General features: G+C 58.2%; 1 protein-coding gene across 1 annotated transcript; it reads left to right on the top strand.

The window, feature by feature from the left end:
- On the top strand, positions 1-20,570 carry MYBPC3 (myosin binding protein C, cardiac). The gene is made up of 35 exons (XM_030794624.1): positions 1-74; positions 1,205-1,471; positions 2,108-2,227; positions 2,634-2,732; positions 2,822-2,970; positions 4,178-4,295; positions 4,814-4,862; positions 5,039-5,068; positions 5,240-5,293; positions 5,690-5,692; positions 6,074-6,091; positions 6,529-6,692; positions 8,434-8,566; positions 8,796-8,798; positions 8,913-9,037; positions 9,123-9,228; positions 9,315-9,481; positions 9,904-10,069; positions 10,800-10,906; positions 11,012-11,041; positions 12,219-12,358; positions 12,615-12,695; positions 13,335-13,494; positions 14,225-14,329; positions 14,440-14,628; positions 15,951-16,085; positions 16,760-16,927; positions 17,946-18,034; positions 18,187-18,382; positions 18,606-18,745; positions 18,966-19,125; positions 19,238-19,374; positions 19,688-19,874; positions 20,091-20,127; positions 20,262-20,570. Exons 1-34 carry the CDS (start codon positions 50-52, stop codon positions 20,099-20,101), a joined length of 3,831 nt encoding a protein of 1,276 aa, XP_030650484.1. The 5' UTR covers positions 1-49; the 3' UTR covers positions 20,102-20,127; positions 20,262-20,570.
- Positions 20,571-21,476: the final 906 nt, after the last annotated feature.

Below are 21,476 nucleotides of genomic sequence, written 5' to 3'. Positions count from 1 at the left end.
TCTTTGGGTGACCTGTGCCTGCTTCGTGCCTGGTGTGACGTCTCTCAGGATGCCTGAGCCAGGGAAGAAGCCAGGTAGCTTTAGGACTGGGGTTGGGTCTAAGTGTGGGAGCAGGGGGTTGTCTACGATTGGGGAGTAGGGCTAGGAGGGAGTTCTTGAGGGGGTTGATGAGGGCGTGGCCTCTGAGCCCCAGGACAGGGGCAGCCAGTCCTCCGGGGTCCTGTTTTGATTCTCGGTTTCTTTTTCCCATCCCTCTGATGAGAGGTGAAGGTAAACCCAAGGTCAGGGACGCAGAGAGGGGACACAGCCAAGACAGGAAGCACCCGGGGTCAACCCATCTGAGAACGCAAAGGGACCCCTTCCCTGTCCCATTTCCTTCACCTTCCGCAGCAAGGTTCCCCGCAGACAGAGCCCATGTTTAGTGTGGAGCTGAGTCAGGCTCACGGCATGCCTTCGGACCAGTCTCTACCTACTCTGGGTCTCAGTCTCCCGACCTGGGGCGCCAGGGGTGGTGGTGGCATTGGGTTGGTTCCTCCTGGCTGTGACATTATCTGCTTCGTGAGCCTGTACGGTGTGGCCCCCGTGTTGAGGGTGACACAGCCCCTCTTCTCTGAGAGAGGACAGTCAGGAGCCCCTGAACCCAGGCCAAGGGCAGGGAAAATCATAGCCCAGGGTCCTGGGCCTGGGCCGTGCCCTTTCCAAGGTTGTCCAGGGCAGAGATCCAGGTCCCCATCCCCCAGCGCCCTCCCAGGCCAGCTTTATCTCAGTTGCTGATTCTCAGCCTGAGGTCCTTGGAGGACAAATTTGGCCACATTCCAAGTAGGCAGAGTTCCCCGCCCCCTGCCAAGGGCCCCAGATGGTTGGGGGAAAGGGAGCTGGGTTCATCACGGCTGTCTCCAAGCAGGGAAAGTGGAGTATCCAGGGGACGCACGCAGCAAAAGTCTTGTGTGGAGGTCAGGACCACAGCCCTGGCTCTCCCGACTACTAGCTGTATGATCTTGGAGGAGCCGCTTAGCTTCTCTGAGCCTCAGTGTCCTCCTCTGAGAAATGAACAGAATAACTGCAACTACCTCAGAGAGAACTGCTACAGTATTACACGAGGGGATGCATAGAAAGTGCTAGCACAGTATTTACTGAGAGGGCCTGCAGGGGTGGGGTGCACGCTCCAACCAGGGGCTGCTATAGCCTCCACCTGGCCCTTCAGTCTCAGCTTTTAGCAAGAAGCCACGGTCAGTGGAAGTGGCCGCAGGCAGCTCTGCCGTGTTTGAGGCCGAGACAGAGCGGGCAGGAGTGAAGGTGCGCTGGCAGCGCGGAGGCAGTGACATCAGCGCCAGCAACAAGTACGGCCTGGCCACAGAGGGCACACGGCATACGCTGACAGTGCGGGAAGTGGGCCCTGCCGACCAGGGATCCTACGCAGTCATTGCTGGCTCCTCCAAGGTCAAGTTCGACCTCAAGGTCATAGAGGCAGGTAAGATCCTGGTCAGCCTTCCCCGAGGTTTGGGCTCCTGGGGGGAGGGGCAGCCCAGCGCCTCTCCATCCATCCAGGGAACAGGAGGTGCTTTCACACTTTCTTGCCTTTGCTGTGGCTGTGCCCCCCGCCAGGAATGCCCTTTCTCCCTTTTCTGCACATGACCTCTCTGAGTACCCCATGTGCCATCCTGGCCTGTTCCAGCCACGGGGTAGGTGGGAGAGATGAACAAGACAACCCCACTCTCCCCCTGCAGACCTCCCTGGGGAGATGACCCCGCACAGAGGGCACCTTGTCTGCTGGCCGGGAAGCCCCAGGAGCTGTGGATGAGGGGAGTGCAGCCCAGTCTGAGGGGCTGCTCTAAGGCTGGGGCAGAGCAGGGATGGACCTGGAGCTGTTTAGGGCAGGTGCAGAGGATGTGGGAACTGATGGCTTGGAACGGGGAGGAGGATGTGAGAGGCAGGCTGGCTCTGCAGCTCAGCATGAGCTGCCTCTGAGGGGCCCAGGCAGCGGGAGGACAGCCATGGCAGACTTTCCTCGTCCACAGTGGGCTCATGGGTCCGATGCTCAGGAGAGAGAGGGTGGAGGGGTCTCTGGTTAGTGGCTGCACCACGACTCCCATCTGATCCCTTCCAGAGAAGGCAGAGCCCATGCTGGCCCCTGCCCCTGCCCCTGCCCCTGCTGAGGCCACTGGAGCCCCTGGAGAAGCCCCGGCCCCAGCCGCTGAGCTGGGAGAAAGTGCCCCAAGTCCCAAAGGTGAGAGGGGCTGGGCAGGGAGGGGCAGGATCCGTGGGTAGGGGGTGTCCAGGGCAGGTCTCAAAAGCCTTTGCTTGGCCAGGCGTGGTGGCTCAGGCCTATAATCCCCAGTACTTTGGGAGGCCGAGGCGGGCGGATCATGAGGTCAGGAGATTGAGACCATCCTGGCTAACATGGTGAAACCCCGTCTCTACTAAAAATACAAAAAAATTAGCCGGGCGTGGTGGCGGGTGCCTGTAGTCCCAGCTACTTGGGAGGCTGAGGCAGGAGAATGGCATGAACTCGGGAAGTGGAGCTTGCAGTGAGCCGAGATCACACCACTGCACTCCAGCCTGGGCGACAGAGTGAGACTCCATCTCAAAAAAACAAAAAACAAAAAACAAACAAAAAGAGCATTTGCTCACAGGGTCAAGCTCAGCAGCTCTCAACGGCCCTACCCCTGGAGCCCCCGATGACCCCATTGGCCTCTTCGTGATGCGGCCACAGGATGGCGAGGTGACCGTGGGTGAGTGTGAGCTGCTGTGCCCAGCATTGGGGTGGGAAGGGGGGCAGCAGGACACTCCCCAAGCCGGGCCTGTCACCCTGCCTTTGCAGGTGGCAGCATCACCTTCTCAGCCCGCGTGGCTGGCGCCAGCCTCCTGAAGCCGCCTGTGGTCAAGTGGTTCAAGGGCAAATGGGTGGACCTGAGCAGCAAGGTGGGCCAGCACCTGCAGCTGCACGACAGCTACGACCGCGCCAGCAAGGTGGGTCCGCCGGGGTCGTGGAGACACGGAGAGAGGGGACCTGGAGAGCCCTGGAAGGCACAAGGCACACAGAAGGCACCATGAGACCCAGAGGCACACACGAGCTGCAAGCAAGGGGTGTGGGGAACCTGGGAGGCAGGTGGAGGGGCCAGGGGCCCACAGGGAGATCCCGGAGGCCTGGGGGCCAGGGAGCACGATGAGGCTCATGGGAGCACTGTCGGGGACCTAGGAGACTTGGTGGATATGATTGCCTCAAGGGGGCACCTAATAAGGTTTGGCCGGGGGTGGGGGGACCCAGGGTGGTCAGGAAATCTGGAGGACACTGTGAAGCATGGGGGCACCAGCTAGTGGGGTTGTAAAGCCCTTGGATGGGTGAGTATCAGGGCTAAGGGCTCAAGGGACCGTCAGGGATTAACCAGAACAATTCCTCATTATACAGACACGGAAACCAAAGCTTGAGAGGTTAAGTGGCTGCTCCAAGGTCACTTAGACTATAGGCTTAGAACCTTAAGCCTTGGTTTTTTGTGCTTTGTTTTTTTCCGCCCTGCCCACCAGAACCTTAAGACTTAAGTCCCCTTGTGTGTTCACTCCAAGCCTCTGCTTTTCCCAACCTTCCCCAGTCCTGGGCTAGGCGAGGGGGCCTCCAGCAAGAGAGGACAAGCTGTGCCGCTGTGCGGGGCTGTGCATTGCACAAAAGCCTGGATTTCACCACAACCATGTGCCAGCAGATGGCAGTCGTGGGTTTCGAGATAGTTCCCTTTATACAAAAACTTGGCATGGGTTAACTAAACCCTGAGGGTGAGAAGTTGATGAGCATTTGTCACTCCCAGCCTCCTTTAAAAATATATATATATTATTTGAGACAGGGTCTCACTCTGTCACTCAGGCTGGAGTGCAGTGGCTCAATCTCGGCTCACTGCAACCTCCACCTCCTGGGTTCAAGCCTCCCGAGTAGCCGAAACTAGAGGTGCACACCACCATACTTGGCTAATATTTGTTATTTTTAGTAGAGACAGAATTTCACCATGTTGGCCAGGCTGGTCTGGAGCTCCTGGTCTTATGTGATCCGCCCGCCTCAGCCTCCCAAAGTGCTGGGATTACAGGCATGAGCCACTGCGCCCGGCCACTCCCAGTCTCCTTTAAGGGTGCGGAGCCTTGTCTCCCAGCCCCTGGTGTCCCCTGACACCCCGTCCCTCCATGCATACAGGTCTATCTGTTCGAGCTGCACATCACCGATGCCCAGCCTGCCTTCGCTGGCAGCTACCGCTGTGAGGTGTCCACCAAGGACAAATTTGACTGCTCCAACTTCAATCTCACTGTCCATGGTGAGGGGTCCCTGGTGTCTGTCCTGGGCTTGGGCTCCCCATGGGTCCTGGTCCCCTGCCTCCTTTTCCCAACACTAAGGAGGATGCCTCGCCCCATCCAGACATGAGTGCTGGCCACGTGCCCAGTGCTGCACACACAGGGTGTGAGAGAAACCCCAAGGCTTGCAGGGTAGGCATGGGGGCTTAGGGCTGAGTCCGGGTCTCATCTGGGTGGGACTCTGTTTTATCATCTTGGTGTCACGGCTCCTGGCCCACGGCCTGGCACTGTCTGAATGTTTGGTCGATGGGTGAAGGTGAATTGAGAGATGGGTGGGAATTGGGGACAATAAACCGTCCCGCCTCCCTGATACCTTGACCCTGGGAAAGACTGGGAAGTTGAGATCCTGGGGCAGATGCCCAGCCTCATGGGGTCATGAATGGGCAAGTCTGTGAATACTCAGAGGCTTCCCCCAGGGCAGGGCTTCTCAAACGGCCCCCTCTGAAGCCCCTTCCCCCATCTCTCCACCCTTTGAACCCAGAGGCCATGGGCACCGGCGACCTGGACCTCCTATCAGCCTTCCGCCGCACGTGAGTGGCCGTCCTCAGGGCCTGGGGGAGGCCAGTGCTGGAGTCTGAGGCCCTTCAGGGTCTGGACTGGGGGTCAGGGCTGGGGATGATTTGCAGGGCGGAGCTGAAGTCAGTGGGGGCTGCAGGGGAGAGCAAGCTTCCCAGGCAGGTGAGGATACTGAGTCTAATCCCCACAGGAGCCTGGCTGGAAGTGGTCGGCGGATCAGGTACCCCTGCCCCAGGCCCTACCTGCACCATCCACAGACCCCCAGGGGTCTGAGATGGGTGGGAGCCCAATCTGGCTAGCGTCCCTTTCTCCCTCCCCACTCCACCCCGGTCCTGCTCCTAGTGCCCTTCCAGTCCCTCACTGCAGCCTCACTGGGGGTCCCTCTCCATAGTGACAGCCATGAGGACACTGGGATTCTGGACTTCAGCTCACTGCTGAAGAAGAGGTGAGTCCTGGGTGGCAGTTCCCGGGGCAGCTGGTGAGGCCTGGCTCCAAATCCCAGCACTGAGGTTTGCCAGCTGTGTGACCCTCAGCACAACACTGCATCTCTCTGAGTTGGTTTCCTTGTCTGTCGAGGGGATGATCCCGGTGTGGAAGGAGTTAAAGAGCTCTGCAGACATTATGTCCCATCAACAGTCATCCTCACAGTGTCCCCCATGGCCACTCCACACTTGAGGCTGCAAAAGCTCCCTCCATAAACTCCGGGGACCCAGGAGCAACAGAGAGAGGGTCCCCAGAGCTGCAGGGTCTACCAGGTCGGCCCAACTGACTTATGTTCTCTCTGCCCTCTCTCTCCCTCTCCCCTGGCCCCTCCATTATGGCTGCTGCTGCTGTGGCCCAGAGAGTAAGAATCGGGGTCTGGGTGTTTGGGGGCGGCAGGGCGCTGGTGGGTGCAGAGGGGATCCCGTCCCCTCTCTGACAGGCTGTGGTGAGAGACTCAGAGCAGGGTGCGGCTCCCCACGGACAGGGGTGAGTCTCTGTGCCTTGGGCTTCTCCTGCCACCCACCTATCTGTCAGAGCTTAGGAGGGATAAGAAAAAGTAATGCACACAGGAGGCCCTGCCAGAGCCTCCGGAGCAGCATGGGTGCCCCACAACACAGGGAGCGCAAGTGTGGAAAATAGGGAGGAAGTAAAGGCCCACGGGTGGGGTCCAGGTCTTTGAGGGAAGGTGGCCACACCTCTCATGTGTCACCTACCCTTTCTCCCACCCCCACCCCTGGAGCAGCAGTTTCCGGACCCCGAGGTGAGTGCCTAACATAGCACCCTCATCACCCCTAATTCTGCCAGGAGCCCCTCCAGATCCCAGCCCCCCTTAGGCTCCCTTGGCCCCCAGTCCTGGCCTGGGACCCAAACCAGCTCCAGCTGCCCCACCAGGGACCCAAACCAGCTCCAGCTGCCCCACCTGGGACCCAAACTAGCTCCAGCTGCCCCACCTGGGACCCAAACCAGCTCCAAACCAGCTCCAGCTGCCCACCTGGGACCCAAACCAGCTCCAGCTGCCCCACCAGGGACCCAAACCAGCTCCAGCTGCCCCACCTGGGACCCAAACTAGCTCCAGCTGCCCCACCTGGGACCCAAACCAGCTCCAAACCAGCTCCAGCTGCCCCACCTGGGCCCAGGAAGCCCCGCCCAGGGGGCTGCAGTCTTGCCCCCGGCCACAGCCTGGACTGCGGGGCACAGGGACTCGAAGCTGGAGGCACCGGCAGAGGAGGACGTGTGGGAGATCCTGCGGCAGGCACCCCCATCTGAGTACGAGCGCATCGCCTTCCAGTACGGCGTCACCGACCTGCGCGGCATGCTGAAGAGGCTCAAGGGCATGAGGCGCGATGAGAAGAAGAGCACAGGTTAGCCCTTCCTCAGAGGGGAGAGGAGAGGGCACAGGCTAGCCCTTCCCCACAGGGGAGAGGAGAGGGCACAGGCTAGCCCTTCCTCAGAGGGGAGAGGAGAGGGCACAGGCTAGCCCTTCCCCACAGGGGAGAGGAGAGGGCACAGGTTAGCCCTTCCTCAGAGGGGAGAGGAGAGGCACAGGTTAGCCCTTCCCCACAGGGGAGGGAGGGACAGGTTAGCCCTCAGAGGGAGAGGAGAGGGCACAGGCTAGCCCCCCACGGGGAGGGAGGGCACAGGTTAGCCCCCCACCTCGTCCACATACATGGAAAGAGCAGAGTCCGGCTTAGCACAGAGACTCACAGGAAAGAAGAGCCCAGGTTAACCCCTCCTTGTGTAGAAAAAGCCGAGAATGCCCAGGTTAGCCCCTTACCACAGAGACAGAAGAGAAGAGCAAACGTTAGGCCAGGGCAGCCACAAGGAAGAGGACAGAGCTCAGGTTAACCCTCCTCACCAGGGAAAAATCAGGCCACCCTTTCTTTCTCTACCTTCTTCTGAAAAGAAATGAAGCCCGGTTAACCCTCTCCACACCCAAAAGAAAAGGGAAGAGGCCCACTAAGCCTGGAGATTCACACACAGGCAAAGAGAAGAGCCTGGCTAATCCTTCTCACAGGCAAACAAAGCAGGAGGGCTCGGGTTAGCTACCCTCACCCCCAGGCGGGTGGAAAGAGGAGAGCCCAGGCTAGCCCTTCTCCACTGAGGGGTTGACAAGGGCGGGTGGGAGCCGGGAAAGCAGGGGTCTCACATGCCTGCTCCCCACCGTGTCTGAGTCTAGCACAGGGCCTGGCACACACCTCGAGTGCTCTATAAACACCGACTGAATGGAGGGGTCAGTTTCCATGCAGGATATGGGAGACGAGCCCCTCCCAAAGCACATACACAAAACACACACGATCGTGGGGATGGGGTGAGCAGCTGGTTAGTCCCTCCCTGCTGACCTCCCCCAGGCCCCTTATCCCTCTGCCCTGCCTCCCTGTTGTCTCAGCCTCACTGGGTTTCCCATCACCCCATCGCTAGGTGGCCTGGCCCTTACCGGCACTGTGGCCCCATTTAAGTCAGGGATCCCCTGAATGCCACCAATGTTCCTCTGGGTTAACTCCTGAACTGCTGAGCCCGGAGGGCACCAAGCAAAGCACTGTAGGTGCCCGAGGAGGAACAGATGGAGGCTGGCAAGGCAGATGGGGACCTCTGAGGGTAGGGGTGTCTTCCAGGAATAGCAACAATAGTAAAAAGAGCAAATTGCTGGCCGGGTGTGGTGGCTCACACCTGTAATCCCAGCACTTTGGGAGGCCGAGGCAGGTGGATCACCTGGGGTCAGGAGTTCAAGACCAGCCTAACCAACATGGTGAAACCCCGTCTCTACTAAAAATACAAAATTAGCCAGGCATGATGGCAGGCACCTGTAATCCCAGCTACTCTGGAGGCTGATGCAGGAGAATCGCTTGAACCTGGGAGGCAGAGGTTGCAGTGAGCCGAGATGGCGCCATTGCACTCCAGCCTGGGTGACAGAGCGAGACTGTCTCAAAAAACAAACAGACAAACAAACAAAACAAGAAACAGAGAAACAGAAAGAGAAGTGGAAGCGGGGTGGCACAGAGGGGACTGGGGGAGGACCTGGGCCCCAGCCACACCCACAGTAGCTTGGCCTGGGGGAGCAGGGTGCAGGCGGTGGGGTGGCCGGGGCTGAGGGGTGGTGCTCAGCCTTTCAGAAGAAGCTGGAGCCGGCCTACCAGGTGAGCAAAGGCCACAAGATCCGGCTGACCGTGGAACTGGCCGACCATGACGCTGAGGTCAAATGGCTCAAGAATGGCCAGGAGATCCAGATGAGCGGCAGGTGCGGCCTGGGATGGGGAGGGGGCCTCGGGTGGAGGCGGGGACCCCCACAGCCTTGCCTCTTGCCCCTCTCCACACGCGTGTCTCTGACTCTCTGTGGCTCTCAGCCCCACCTCTCTGGGCCTAATTTCCCATCCTCTTGCTCATGCTGGTCCCTCTCCCTGTCTCCTTTTGTCTCGGGCTCATTTCCTCCCGTCGGGAACACTTCAATGGCCCCTTCTGTTCTACAGCAAGTGAGTTCCCCTCTGGATGGCTTGGGGTGGGGGGCACAGGGGTTATCGTGGGGCACGCTGGGCCCGGAGGTGTGTCCGCAGCTTTCCTGCCACTTCCCTGCGGCCCCCACCCAGGTACATCTTTGAGTCCATCGGTGCCAAGCGTACCCTGACCATCAGCCAGTGCTCACTGGCGGACGACGCAGCCTACCAGTGCATGGTGGGTGGTGAGAAGTGTAGCACGGAGCTCTTTGTGAAAGGTGGGCCTGGGACCTGAGGACGTGGGAACCTGGGGAGGAGATGGCCTCAAGGGAGCCACCCCTCATGCTCACCCTGACTGGACAGAGCCCCCTGTGCTCATCACACGCCCCTTGGAGGACCAGCTGGTGATGGTGGGGCAGCGGGTGGAGTTTGAGTGCGAAGTATCGGAGGAGGGGGCGCAAGTCAAATGGTGAGTTCCAGAAGCACGGGGCATGGGTGCTGGGGGCATCTGCCCAGAAGAGGCCACAGCACTTGCCACCCACCCACCCGGGCTAGGCTGAAGGATGGGGTGGAGCTGACCCGGGAGGAGACCTTCAAATACCGGTTCAAGAAGGACGGGCGGAGGCATCACCTGATCATCAATGAGGCCACGCTGGAGGACGCGGGGCACTACACGCTGCGCACGAGCGGGGGCCAGGCGCTGGCTGAGCTCATCGTGCAGGGTGAGCCTGGCTGGGGGGCACACGAGGCTTTAGGGCTTGGGCCCCTCAGCCCCCACCCCACCCAGCCATGTAGGGGAGCAGGCAAACCTGGGCTCAAGGCCTCTGTGACCTTGGGCCTTTGACAGCCTAAACCTCGCCCTTCTCATCTCTAAAATGACGACGCTGAGGTCACCGCTCCAGAGGGGACTGAGAGGGTCAGACGGGCCTGGTGAGCATCACCACCCCTCAGACACTTGAGGTTCCTTATGTGCACGGCACCATCATAGGCAAACATGGCACACACAGGCACACACGTGTTTTCACATGCCCACATGCACCCAGACACGTGTGCACCAGTGCCCATGAGCCCACACGCCCTCCACAGGGATTCACACCACACCCACACACCCTCCCGAGCTCAATGGCTCTGCCCTGCCCTGCAGAAAAGAAGCTGGAGGTGTACCAGAGCATCGCAGACCTGACGGTGGGCGCAAAGGACCAGGCGGTGTTCAAATGTGAGGTCTCAGATGAGAACGTGCGGGGTGTGTGGCTGAAGAATGGGAAGGAGCTGGTGCCCGACAGCCGCATAAAGGTGTCCCACATCGGGCGGTGAGTGTGCAGGGCAGGCGGATGGGACAGGTGGAAACTGAGATGGACACAGAGAGAGAGACAGGGAGAAACAGAAAGAGAGATAAAGACAGGTGGACAGAGAGGCAGATGCACAGAGAGAGGACAGAGACTGAGACAGGGACCCACAGAGAGGGAGAAACAGACAGACCCAAAAAGACAAACAGACAGAAAGACACAGATAGTTCTATAGAGACAGAAAGAGATGCACAGGGAGGCACACACATAGGAGAGTTCGTCAGAGACAGAGAAGAGACAAAGAGGCAGCAGGGAGAGGCACAGATGGGGTCAGGAGCTCCCGAGCACCCTCCCCCAGCTTGTGACCAGGGCAGGGCAGGAGGCCATCAAGGAGGCAGGCTCTGGCCAGAGGCCCTCACTGCCTCTCCCGCCCTCTTGCTCATCCCTGGAGCAACTGGGCTGGCCGTGCTGGGCCCAAGTTCACAGAGATTAATGAGACCCAGCCCCTGCCCAGTCTCTAAGGGCCCAGCCACGGAGACGCTTTGATGTGGAAATCACTTTTACACTGCCCACCTCTGACAGCACATGAAAGAGCTGGAAAATTAGATAATATAGAAAAAAAGACATTTTTAAAAATCAGGATACCAACAAGCCAGGACGAGGTGAGGGCCTCCTGGGACCCTGGCTGGGGTATCTGGCGAGGCCAGGGGTGTGTGGCCCGGTTGGGTCCCCTAAGCCCACTGCTCCTCTGCAGGGTCCACAAACTGACCATTGACGACGTCACACCTGCCGACGAGGCTGACTACAGCTTTGTGCCCGAGGGTTTCGCCTGCAACCTGTCAGCCAAGCTGCACTTCATGGGTGAGCCTGCTCCGGGGTAGGGTGGGTCGGGGCAGTGGGGCCAGGAGCCCCTGTCACTGGGCCCTGCCTTTGCCCCCGTGCTACTTGCTCTTCCTTCTCTTGCAGAGGTCAAGATTGACTTCGTACCCAGGCAGGGTAAGTCTTGGGGCCCCTGAGTCTTGGTTCTGCTCACTTTCCCGCAACCCACCCACGAAGGCCTCCCTTCCGCTCACAGAGGGAACTGCAAGGATCAAAAGTGAGGGTCCTGGGGCCCAGCTCCAGCTTTGCCACTCATGACGATGGGTCAGTTATAATCTCTGTGAGCCTCAGTTTCCTCTTCTCTAAAATGGGAACCCTGATAGTGCCGCCCCATAGGGTAGTTATAAAGATGAGGTGACATGATGTGTCAGACCGGTCAAGTGCTCTCACAGGTGTGACTTTTATTATTACATCTTTTCTTCTTCCTTTTTTTTTTTTTTTTTTTTGAGACGGAGTCTCCCTCTGTCGCCCACGCTGGAGTGAAGTGGCACGATCTTGGCTCACTGCAAGCTCCGCCTCCCAGGTTCACACCACTCTCCTGCCTCAGCCTCCTGAGTAGCTGGGACTACAGGCGCCTGCCACCACGTCCAGCTAATTATTTTTTTGTATTTTTAGTAGAGACGGGGTTTCACCACATTAGCCAGGATGGTCTCGATCTCCTGACCTCATGATCTGCCTGCCTTGGCCTCCCAAAGTGCTGGGATTACAGGCGTGAGCCACCTCACCCAGCCTGCTTAGCTTTGTTTAACCGAGGGCGGATTCCTGATTTATTTGGCCAGGGAACTTTTTAATGTGTATGTGCGTGCGTGCATGTGAGTGTGCGTGCGTGTGTGTATGTGTCTGTGTGTGTATGTGTGTCTGTGTGTGCATGTGTGTGTATTTGTGTCTGTGTGCGTGTGTCTGTGTGTGTGTGTATGCATATGTGTGTCTGTGTGTCTGTGCATGTGTGTGCGTATGTGTATATGTGTGTGTGTGTATGTGTGTGGCAAGACACTGATGTTCCCCCAGTTTTCAAAATGCTATGCTAGGTGACCTGACCTGAATATTACAAGCCTCCCAGCCAGCGTCCTGGGGTGATGGGAATGTTCCAGATCTTGGTTGGATTAGTGGTTGCATGGGTGTATTCATCTGTCAGAACTCATCAGCCTACGGTCAGATCTGAGCGTAAACTATACCTCAACACAAATCTAAAACACCAATAACCAGGGGCCCAGGCTCTTGAGCAGCCCCTCCCCAGTGACCTGTGCTCCTCCTGGCTCTCCCGTTTCTCTGAACTACATTGTCGCTTCTGCAGAACCTCCCAAGATCCACCTGGACTGCCCGGGCCGCGTACCAGACACCATTGTGGTTGTAGCTGGAAATAAGCTACGTCTGGACGTCCCTATCTCTGGAGACCCTGCTCCCACTGTGATCTGGCAGAAGGCTATCACGCAGGTACTGTGGGTCCCTCCTCAGTCTCCCCATCTGTAAGATGGGTGTGTGGAACCAGCCAAGTGCTAGGACCTGCTGCACACCCCACCCACATGTGCACGCCCTGCTGTTGGCTACCCCGTGGGAGAGCAGAGGCTCGACTGGCCAGGGGGCAGGCAAGATGGGCAGTGTGGGTCAGGGGGTGGAAGAAGCAGCAGAGGGGCGCTTCCAGGCTGAGTCAGCTCCTCTGCTCCCTACTTCCCTCCTGCCCTGTTCCCAGGGGAATAAGGCCCCAGCCAGGCCAGCCCCAGATGTCCCAGAGGACACAGGTGACAGCGACGAGTGGGTGTTTGACAAGAAGGTGAGTGAGACTGAGGTCAGGAGGAGGCTCGTTTGTCTTCCATCACTTTCTACCTACGTGGTGCCGAGCCCTTGGCGAGGTCTCCATGGAGGTGCCACACTTGGCCAGGTGTGTTGCTGCCCCCAGCAGGGTCCCCGTGGGGCCCTCACACCTCAGGCAGGGTCTCTGTGGGGTGTGCTGATGGCCATCACAAGGATGTGGACACCCTCTCGTTGCCAGGAAGCCCTCATGACTGGGCTGCTCCCTGGCTGCCTTCCTCCTGAGCTGACCTTGACCTTGACCTTGTGCTTCCTCTCAACTCAGGAGTAGTTTCTGAGGCACTTTTCTGCCAGTGTAGCTGCCGGGGTCTTGCTCCCACCTGGCACTGTTGGTTCTTCTGAAGGCTGGGGTCTTGAGGGGTCCTCACGATAGCTCATCTGAGAGGACAGGCGGTGCCCCAGGTCCTGTGACAAAGCTAGAACCCGAGTCCCTGCCCTCAGTTGGTGCCACAGAGATGATTTTGAACTAGATGCTGACGTGGATGCAGTCTTCCCACAGGCTGTGCTCCCCCCATGGACCCCGGGACATCTGGCTGTTGCAGAGGCTGCAAGGACCTCTGGGGTCTGACTTGGATCTCACCCCAACTCTCCATCCCCCCAGCTGCTGTGTGAGACCGAGGGCCGGGTCCGCGTGGAGACCACCAAGGACCGCAGCATCTTCACGGTCGAGGGGGCAGAGAAGGAAGATGAGGGCGTCTACACGGTCACGGTGAAGAACCCTGTGGGCGAGGACCAGGTCAACCTCACAGTCAAGGTCATCGGTGAGGCCGGGGTCCACGCTGGAGAACACAGAGGGGCAGCCCCAAGGAGGACCCATCTGTTCGCTCATTCAGCCACTCGACAAACATCACGGGCGTGCTCCCTGAGCCGAGCGGCAAAGGGGCAGGTTTTTCTGCCCACAAGGAGCCCTGCTCTGGGGGAGATGGAGGCAGATGCATCCAGCAGATTTCCTGTGACACTGCTGTACATGAGCTATGTCCAGAGTGCCATGGGAGCACTGAGCAGAGAGCTATCCCTGTGCCTGGGGGTGATGCCTTTAGGAGGCTGAGAAGATGGTGAGGAAAGGCATCCTAGGCAGAGGAAACTGTGCACAAAGGGGTGGAGGAGGGAAAGGGCCTTTTGGGTGTGGAGAATGAATGAAACATGTCAGGAGAGGACTGGGTGGGGTCGGGAGGATCAGAGCCAGGACAGGGGTGAATATGGGCAGGGAGAAGCCTTAAAGTGTTGATGAAGGGCTGGCGACATGATCAGAAATGCATCCTGTTGAGACCCAGCCTGCACAACACAGTGAGATTCCGTATCACTAAAAAAAAAAAAAAAAAAAAAAAAAAAAAAAAAAAAAGAAAGAAATGCATTCTAGAAAGATCTCTTTGGATCTGGGGGTGGTGGGGGCAGCCCGTGGCGGTTAGTTGGAGTGGGAAGGGGACGAGCAACGTTACTCAAGGCCCCAAGCGGGGCAGGGCTGATGTGGGTCCATCCCACCCCATCCAGACGTGCCAGACGCACCTGCGGCCCCCAAGATCAGCAACGTGGGAGAGGACTCCTGCACGGTACAGTGGGAGCCGCCTGCCTATGACGGTGGGCAGCCCGTCCTGGGTGAGTGCAAGGGCACCAGATGGAGGTGCGAGGGCGCCAAACAGATCCGAGGGAAGGTGGTGTGGGGATGCCTGGGTTCCAGACCAGAGCTGCCACCTCCCCCGAGCCAGGCTACATCCTGGAGCGCAAGAAGAAGAAGAGCTACCGATGGATGCGGCTGAACTTCGACCTGATTCAGGAGCTGAGTCATGAAGCACGGCGCATGATCGAGGGCGTGGTGTACGAGATGCGTGTCTACGCGGTCAACGCCATCGGCATGTCCAGGCCCAGCCCTGCCTCCCAGCCCTTCATGCCTATCGGTGAGCCGGCCTGGCCTGGTCCTGCCCCCCGCCCCCTCCCCAGTTAAAAGCCCCCAGTAATAGCAGCTGCTCTGCAGGCAGCCATGCTAGACACTCACATCCACGGTTTCCTTTCATCCTCGACTGGGGATACTCAGCCGCATTTTACAGATGAGGAAACAGGCTCCAAGCAGTTAAATGACCTGCTTCAGGTCTCCCAGCTGGTTGGGGTGGAGCTGACTCTCACACTACACTGACTAGTTCACACTAGTTCACGTTTCAAGCCTCTCTTTCCGTGTCTACAAAATGGGAATAATGACACTGCCTATCTCAGAGGGCTGTTAGGATGATATGGGATGACCAGGCCATTTGGTATCTAGCAGGTGCTCAATAAATGTTCATCGTCCCCTGTTCCCCACACCCTTCACCCCAGGGTTTTCACCCATGGGATGGGGCGAGGGCTGTGGTTAGTGGAGGGGTCTCAGGGGCACCTGTCTGTGGAAAGAGTCCTGGATCAAGACTCAGAGATGGCAGAGGCAGCTCCATGGTCCCCGGGAGGCTAACTGGAGTCATCCCTCCCTGAAGCCTCAGCTTCGTCATCTGTATAATGGGGTCTGAGTGGGCAGAACAGTTGCTGAGACTGTGGCAGGGTTCAGGAGGACACCTGTTCCCACCAGGGTGGGTGAGTCCGGGGGCAGCTGTCTGTGGCAAGGGTAGGCCAAGGACCCCTGGGCCCAGGGATGGGGCACAGCTTGGGAAGATGGCAGGAATCGGGGCCTGTTCAGTTCATCAACTCACCTAATCATATGTGCCAGGAAATTCCCATGTTTTCCTGTAGTTTTAGTTTTTTTTTTTTTTTTTTTTTTGAGATGGAGTCTTGCTCTGTCACCCAGACTGGGGTGCAGTCCTGGCACGATCTGGGCTCACTGTAATCTTCACCTCCCAGGTTCAAGCGATTCTCCCACCTCAGCCTTCTGAGTAGCTGGGATTACAGGCATCCACCATTGTGCCCAGCTAATTTTTTTTATTTTTGTAGAGACAGAGTTTCACCATGTTGGCCAGGCTGGTCTCGAACTCCTGACCTCAGGTGATCCGCCCACCTCGGCCTCCCAAAGTGCTGATTACAGGCGTGAGCCACTGTGCCTGGCTGCTGTTGCTGTTTATTTTTAAGCCAATCTACAGACATGTCTTGTAACAGAGACAAAATATTCCTTAAAGTGGCCAAAAGCCAGCTGAACAGGAAGTGCCCCCTATGTGACCAGTGGGCAGTTCAGGGTCTAGGGCGTGGATCTCCAGCTTCCCCAGACTTGCTCAGACCCCTCTCTGACCTCTCCTCTGCCCAGGTCCCCCCAGCGAACCCACCCACCTGGCAGTAGAGGACGTCTCTGACACCACGGTCTCCCTCAAGTGGCGGCCCCCAGAGCGCGTGGGAGCAGGAGGCCTGGATGGCTACAGCGTGGAGTACTGCCCAGAGGGCTGTGAGTGTCCCCGCCCCCAACCCCCCTCCCCAAAGGAAGAACATGCTCACCTTGCCATTGAACAGATTCACCTGTAGTCAAGTTTTTTAGGCCCACTTTTGCCGAAAGTTGAGGACACCCAGAGAAATATCTGTCCTGTTTTCAGAAGTAAAAAAGCTTGCCTAGTGAAAAACAAATGCAGAGTAAAGCTGACTGTAACACTTCTTTGAGCGGTGTGAAATCAGCAACTACATTTAAAAAACATATTTAAGGCCAGGCACGATGGCTCACGCCTGTAATCCCAGCACTTTGGGAGGCCGAGGTGGGCGGGCGGATCACCTGAGGTCGGGAGTTCGAGACCAGCCTGACCAACATGGAGAAACCCCGTCTCTACTAAAAATACAAAATTAGCCGGGTATGGTGGTGGGCACCTGTGATCCCAGCTACTCAGGAGGCTGAGGCAGGAGAATCGCTTGAACTCGGGAGGCAGAAGTTGCGGTGAGCCAAGATCCCGCCATTGCACTCCAGCCTGGGCAAAAAGAGCGAAACTCCATCTCAACAATAAATAAACAGATAAAATTTAAAAAAAAAAACATATTTAAATTCTGGAGATTCCTATCAGAGGAGTGGGCAGTGGGAATGGGGTGTCAGTGGTGACACAGCCTGTGGCTTTGCCTCCCCCTCCCCACCCCCAGGCTCAGAGTGGGTGGCTGCCCTGCAGGGGCTGACAGAGCACACGTCGATACTGGTGAAGGGCCTGCCCACGGGCGCCCGGCTGCTTTTCCGAGTGCGGGCACACAATATGGCAGGGCCTGGAGCCCCTGTTACCACCACGGAGCCGGTGACGGTGCAGGAGATCCTGCGTGAGTGCCCCTTCGTGCAGTCACAAGACCCGCCATTGACACCCCAGGCCCTTGGTGTCCAATGGAGGTGGGGACAGTTGGGGAGGCCCAGAATGCTCTGCCCAGAACGCTGGGCAGAGACAGGAGGGGTTGGAGCCATCATCCATGCGCTAGGCCTAGGGAAAAAGTGCAGAGAGGGTGGCCAGGCACAGTGGCTCAAGCCTGTAATCCCAGCACTTTAGGAGGCCAAGGCAGGCAGATCACTTGAGGTCAGGAGTTCGAGACCAGCCTGGCCAACATAGTGAAACCCTGTCTCTACTAAAAATACAAAAACTAGCTGGGTGTGGTGGTGGGTGCCTGTAGTCCCTCAGCTACTTGGGAGGCTGAGGCAGAAGAATCGCTTAGACCTGGGAGGTGGCAGTTGCAGTGAGCTGAGATCACACTACTGCACTCCAGTCTGGGTGACAGAGTGAGACAACGTCTCAAAAAAAAAAAAAAAAAAGTGCAGAAAGGGCTTTCTTGTGTCAGTCCCCTAGTTCTGGAACAGGGAGAGTAAAAGCCACAGCGTGCAAGCTCCCTTCCAGGAGTGTCTCAGCTCCAGCAGGTAAATATTGTCTATGTCATCAGATTGGTCCCTCTGGGATCCACTTCCCATTCCTTTGTTCCTTGTCCCAACAAAGGGTCCATGTTTTGTAAGGACTGGTTCTCAAAGCTGGAACTAGGCAGCAAACTCGGGTGGAAACAACACAGGGCACAGGGTGTAAAAGCCCAGGCTTGCACCCTGGCCTATGACTTACTAGCTGTGTGACTTCAGTCAAGTTGCTTACCCTCTCTGATCCCTGCCTCTTGAAGCAGTGTGGTGAGGCTCGGGGAAGCCAGCTGGGCTTGGGCAGGCTGCAGTTGCTGTGTCAGCAGGAGCTAAAGGAGGCGCAGGGCCCAGCAGGCAGCTTTTTTCTTAGCTGCAGCTCTCTGGGCCTCGTCTCAAGGGAGGTTGGAGCTGTGGCGGGCCCTCACTTAGCTACCCACTCGATACCCACAGAACGGCCACGGCTTCAGCTGCCCAGGCACCTGCGTCAGACCATTCAGAAGAAGGTCAGGGAGCCTGTGAACCTTCTCATCCCTTTCCAGGTGGGACTGGCCCCCTTCCCTGTCTCCCAGGGGAGAGAGGCTACAGTGTGACGGATGTCTCAGGGCTGGCCTGATCTGAGGTACCAGAGGCTGGGGTGGCGGCCGGCCCTTGGAGTGAGCCAGGTTCAGGGTTAAGCTTTTCCTCCCTTCAGGGCAAGCCCCGGCCTCAGGTGACCTGGACCAAAGAGGGGCAGCCCCTGGCAGGCGAGGAGGTGAGCGTCCGCAACAGCCCCACAGACACCATCCTGTTCATCCGGGCCGCTCGCCGCACGCATTCAGGCACTTACCAGGTGACGGTGCGCATTGAGAACATGGAGGACAAGGCCACGCTGGTGCTGCAGGTTGTTGGTGCGTGGCCAAGGCTTCCTTGAGCCCCCTTGTTTCCCTTCCCTGGGCTGGGCTGCTGGGGCCAGGGGCCGAGCCAGGGGACCCAACCCACAGCTCACATTTTCCAGTCCACTGCCCCAGCAGGCCTGGCCCTGGCTGGCAGGGGTGGGGTGGTCCCTGGAGCCGGTGACCCCCTGCTCACTGTCAGGAGGCATGGTGACCTAACTGGGTCTGTCTCCCGCAGACAAGCCAAGTCCTCCCCAGGATCTCCGGGTCACTGACGCCTGGGGTCTTAATGTGGCTCTGGAGTGGAAGCCACCCCAGGATGACGGCAACACGGAGCTCTGGGGGTACACGGTGCAGAAAGCTGACAAGAAGACCATGGTGAGCCCGGGGTCTGGGGTCCTCACATGCACCCTGCCTAGGCCCGGCAGACCCAGGCCGCAGCTACCCTTCACTGTCCTCACCGTGGGCCCCTCACCCTCCCTCTGCTGATCTGCATCCCTCTACAGTAGGGGTGGAGATGCCAAGGGCACCCAGGAGAGGCTCTCGGCATCAGGAAGGGCCTGGCCCAGAGATGCCTCCCCTCCCTCCCTGCCCCCAGGAGTGGTTCACCGTCTTGGAACATTACCGCCGCACCCACTGCGTGGTGCCAGAGCTCATCATTGGCAATGGCTACTACTTCCGCGTCTTTAGCCAGAATATGGTTGGCTCTAGTGAGACAGCGGCCACCACCAAGGAGCCCGTCTTTATCCCCAGACCAGGTGCTGTATCCTCATTCTTCCGACCAGGGGCTGGGGCAGGGAGGCTGTGGGAACAGGGAGGGGGGGCCCAGCTTGGTGTGGCCCTCTCGGTACCAAGTCCTGTCACCAACAGGCATCACCTATGAGCCACCCAACTATAAGGCCCTGGACTTCTCCGAGGCCCCAAGCTTCACCCAGCCCCTGGTGAACCGCTCGGTCATCGCGGGCTACACCACCATGCTCTGCTGTGCTGTCCGGGGTAGCCCCAAGGTAGGGAACTTTAGGCGCTGGTCCAGGCCGACCAGGAGGCAGGGCTCATAGGCCCCGACGTCGAGCAGTCCCCTCCCCAGCCTGTCTCCCCTGCTTTCTCTCTACCTTGGGGTGTATGGAGCGGGTTCCTCTCCCTGGGCAGGGCCGTGGTACTCACTGTTGGTTCCATGTTTGTTTCCAGCCTTGGGCATAGTCAGGGACTCTCGTGGGAACCCCCTGAGTAGAAACACAGATATGTCTCCCTGGATCCCTGCCAGGTCCCCTCTCAGCCTGGATGGATGGCTTCCTCTCCCTCTCTTTACCTTATTTATAGCCCAAGATTTCCTGGTTCAAGAATGGCCTGGACCTGGGAGAAGATGCCCGCTTCCGCATGTTCAGCAAGCAGGGAGTGTTGACTCTGGAGATTAGAAAGCCCTGCCCCTTTGATGGGGGCATCTATGTCTGCAGGGCCACCAACTTACAGGGCGAGGCACAGTGTGAGTGCCGCCTGGAGGTGCGAGGTGAGGAGCCCTAGGGGCCAGGGCCTGGGAGATGGGAAGAGCGGGCAGCAGTGGGGACCCTGGGCTTTGCTCTGTCGTCCTGGGCCAAGCACCTGCTCTGGCTGCAAGGGCACGGACCATGTCGTGCCCAGATGGGTACGGACCATGTCGTGCCCAGATGGGTACTAGCTTCCAGAAGGCTGGGAGGACGCAATGACATGGCCTCCTCTTCTGCAGTGCCTCAGTGACCAGGCTGGCTCCCGGGGATGGCCAGGTATGTACTCCAGGCCACCCGACACCCAGGGCACAAGTCAGTGGCTGAGCCCCGGCCCTTGGTCCTGGGGCAGCCATCAGTAAATGGGAGGCTGTAGGGCCCTCCGTTCACTCATAAGATAACCTGTGTTGCAGGTACAACCGGATGCCAGCCCCGTGCCAGGAGCCTGGAGGGAAGTTGCGGAAACCCCTCCCTGCTGTTGGATGTGTGTGTGACAAGTGTGTCTCCTGTGCTGCGATGGGGGATCAGCAGGGCAGTTCTGTCAGGCAGGCCTGAGTGGGTGTTGCACAGACTGGTCTACAGGGCACCTGAAGGAAGCCCCTGGATCTTTGGGGTAAGAGGAGGGTGGCCTCAAGAAACAATGTCCGGGGACAGGCCTTTCTGGCCTGCTATGTCTTCCCAATGTGTATTGGACAATAAAAGATTAGTGCAGTCACAGAGAACTCACTCCTCAATTTCAGTGTGCCTGTTTTCATAAAAATGCACAGGGGATGGCCAGGTGCGGTGGCTCACGCCTGCCATTCCAGCACTTTGGGAGGCGGAGGCGGGCGGATCACCTGAGGTCAGGAGATCGAGACCAGCCTGGCCAACATGATGAAACCCCATCTCTACTAAAAATACAAAAATTAGCTGGGCATGGTGGCGTGCCTATAATCCCAGCTATTTGGAAGGCTGAGGCAGGACAATCACCTGAACCCAGGAGGTAGAGTTTGCGGTAGGCCGAGATCATGCCACTGCACTTCAGCCTGGGTGACGGAGTGAGACCCTGTCTCAAAAAAAAAAAGCCCGGGGACGTTGATCTTCACAGCCAAGTGAGGGCAGATATTGTTGTTTGTTTTTGTTTTGTTTTCCTGATGATTAAACCAGGCCCAGAGTGGTTTCTGAGTTCATAAAACATTAACGCTAGAAGGAACCTGTCTTCCCCTACAGCATTCACTCTTCAGATGATGAAACTGAGCTGTGGCAGCGGAAAGAGCATTTAACTGGTCCCAGGTGCTCAGCGTGATCCTTGTGCCAGGGGCCATGGTCACAACCGCCTGGGGGTGGGGTGAGGCAGAATCTCAGTGTTGTGATTGTGCTAGGGTGGAGCTGCACTAGGTGGCTTTGGGGTCCCAGCCAGCAATAAGCCAACAGCCGGTTCACACCCGTATGCCCGGTGGGAGACAGACAGCAACCCAATCCAGCCCAGGACCCTGGGCACCAGAAAGGTGTCAGGGCCAGGGCCCTACTCTGCTCTCATTATTTCCCCCATGGGGAGCCTAAATCCGAGCATCTGTTTCCTTTTGGGCGGAGGAAGCCAGCAGGTCTCAGAAATTCCCTGAGTGCAGCCAGGTTTTTCCAGGACAGAA

The sequence above is a fragment of the Nomascus leucogenys genome, chromosome 15 (genome assembly GCF_006542625.1).
Source record: "Nomascus leucogenys isolate Asia chromosome 15, Asia_NLE_v1, whole genome shotgun sequence".
In the NCBI taxonomy this organism is placed as follows: Eukaryota; Metazoa; Chordata; class Mammalia; order Primates; family Hylobatidae; genus Nomascus; species Nomascus leucogenys.
This window is presented reverse-complemented; position numbering and strand designations above follow the sequence as displayed.

Excerpts from the sequence above, each read along its gene's own strand:
- MYBPC3 (XM_030794624.1), top strand. The coding sequence starts at position 50 with ATGCCTGAGCCAGGGAAGAAGCCAG. Across the intron at positions 4,863-5,038 it reads CTATCAGCCTTCCGCCGCAC|GAGCCTGGCTGGAAGTGGTC; the intron begins GTGAGTGGCCGT and ends TAATCCCCACAG. Across the intron at positions 12,696-13,334 it reads AGTGGGTGTTTGACAAGAAG|CTGCTGTGTGAGACCGAGGG; the intron begins GTGAGTGAGACT and ends CCATCCCCCCAG.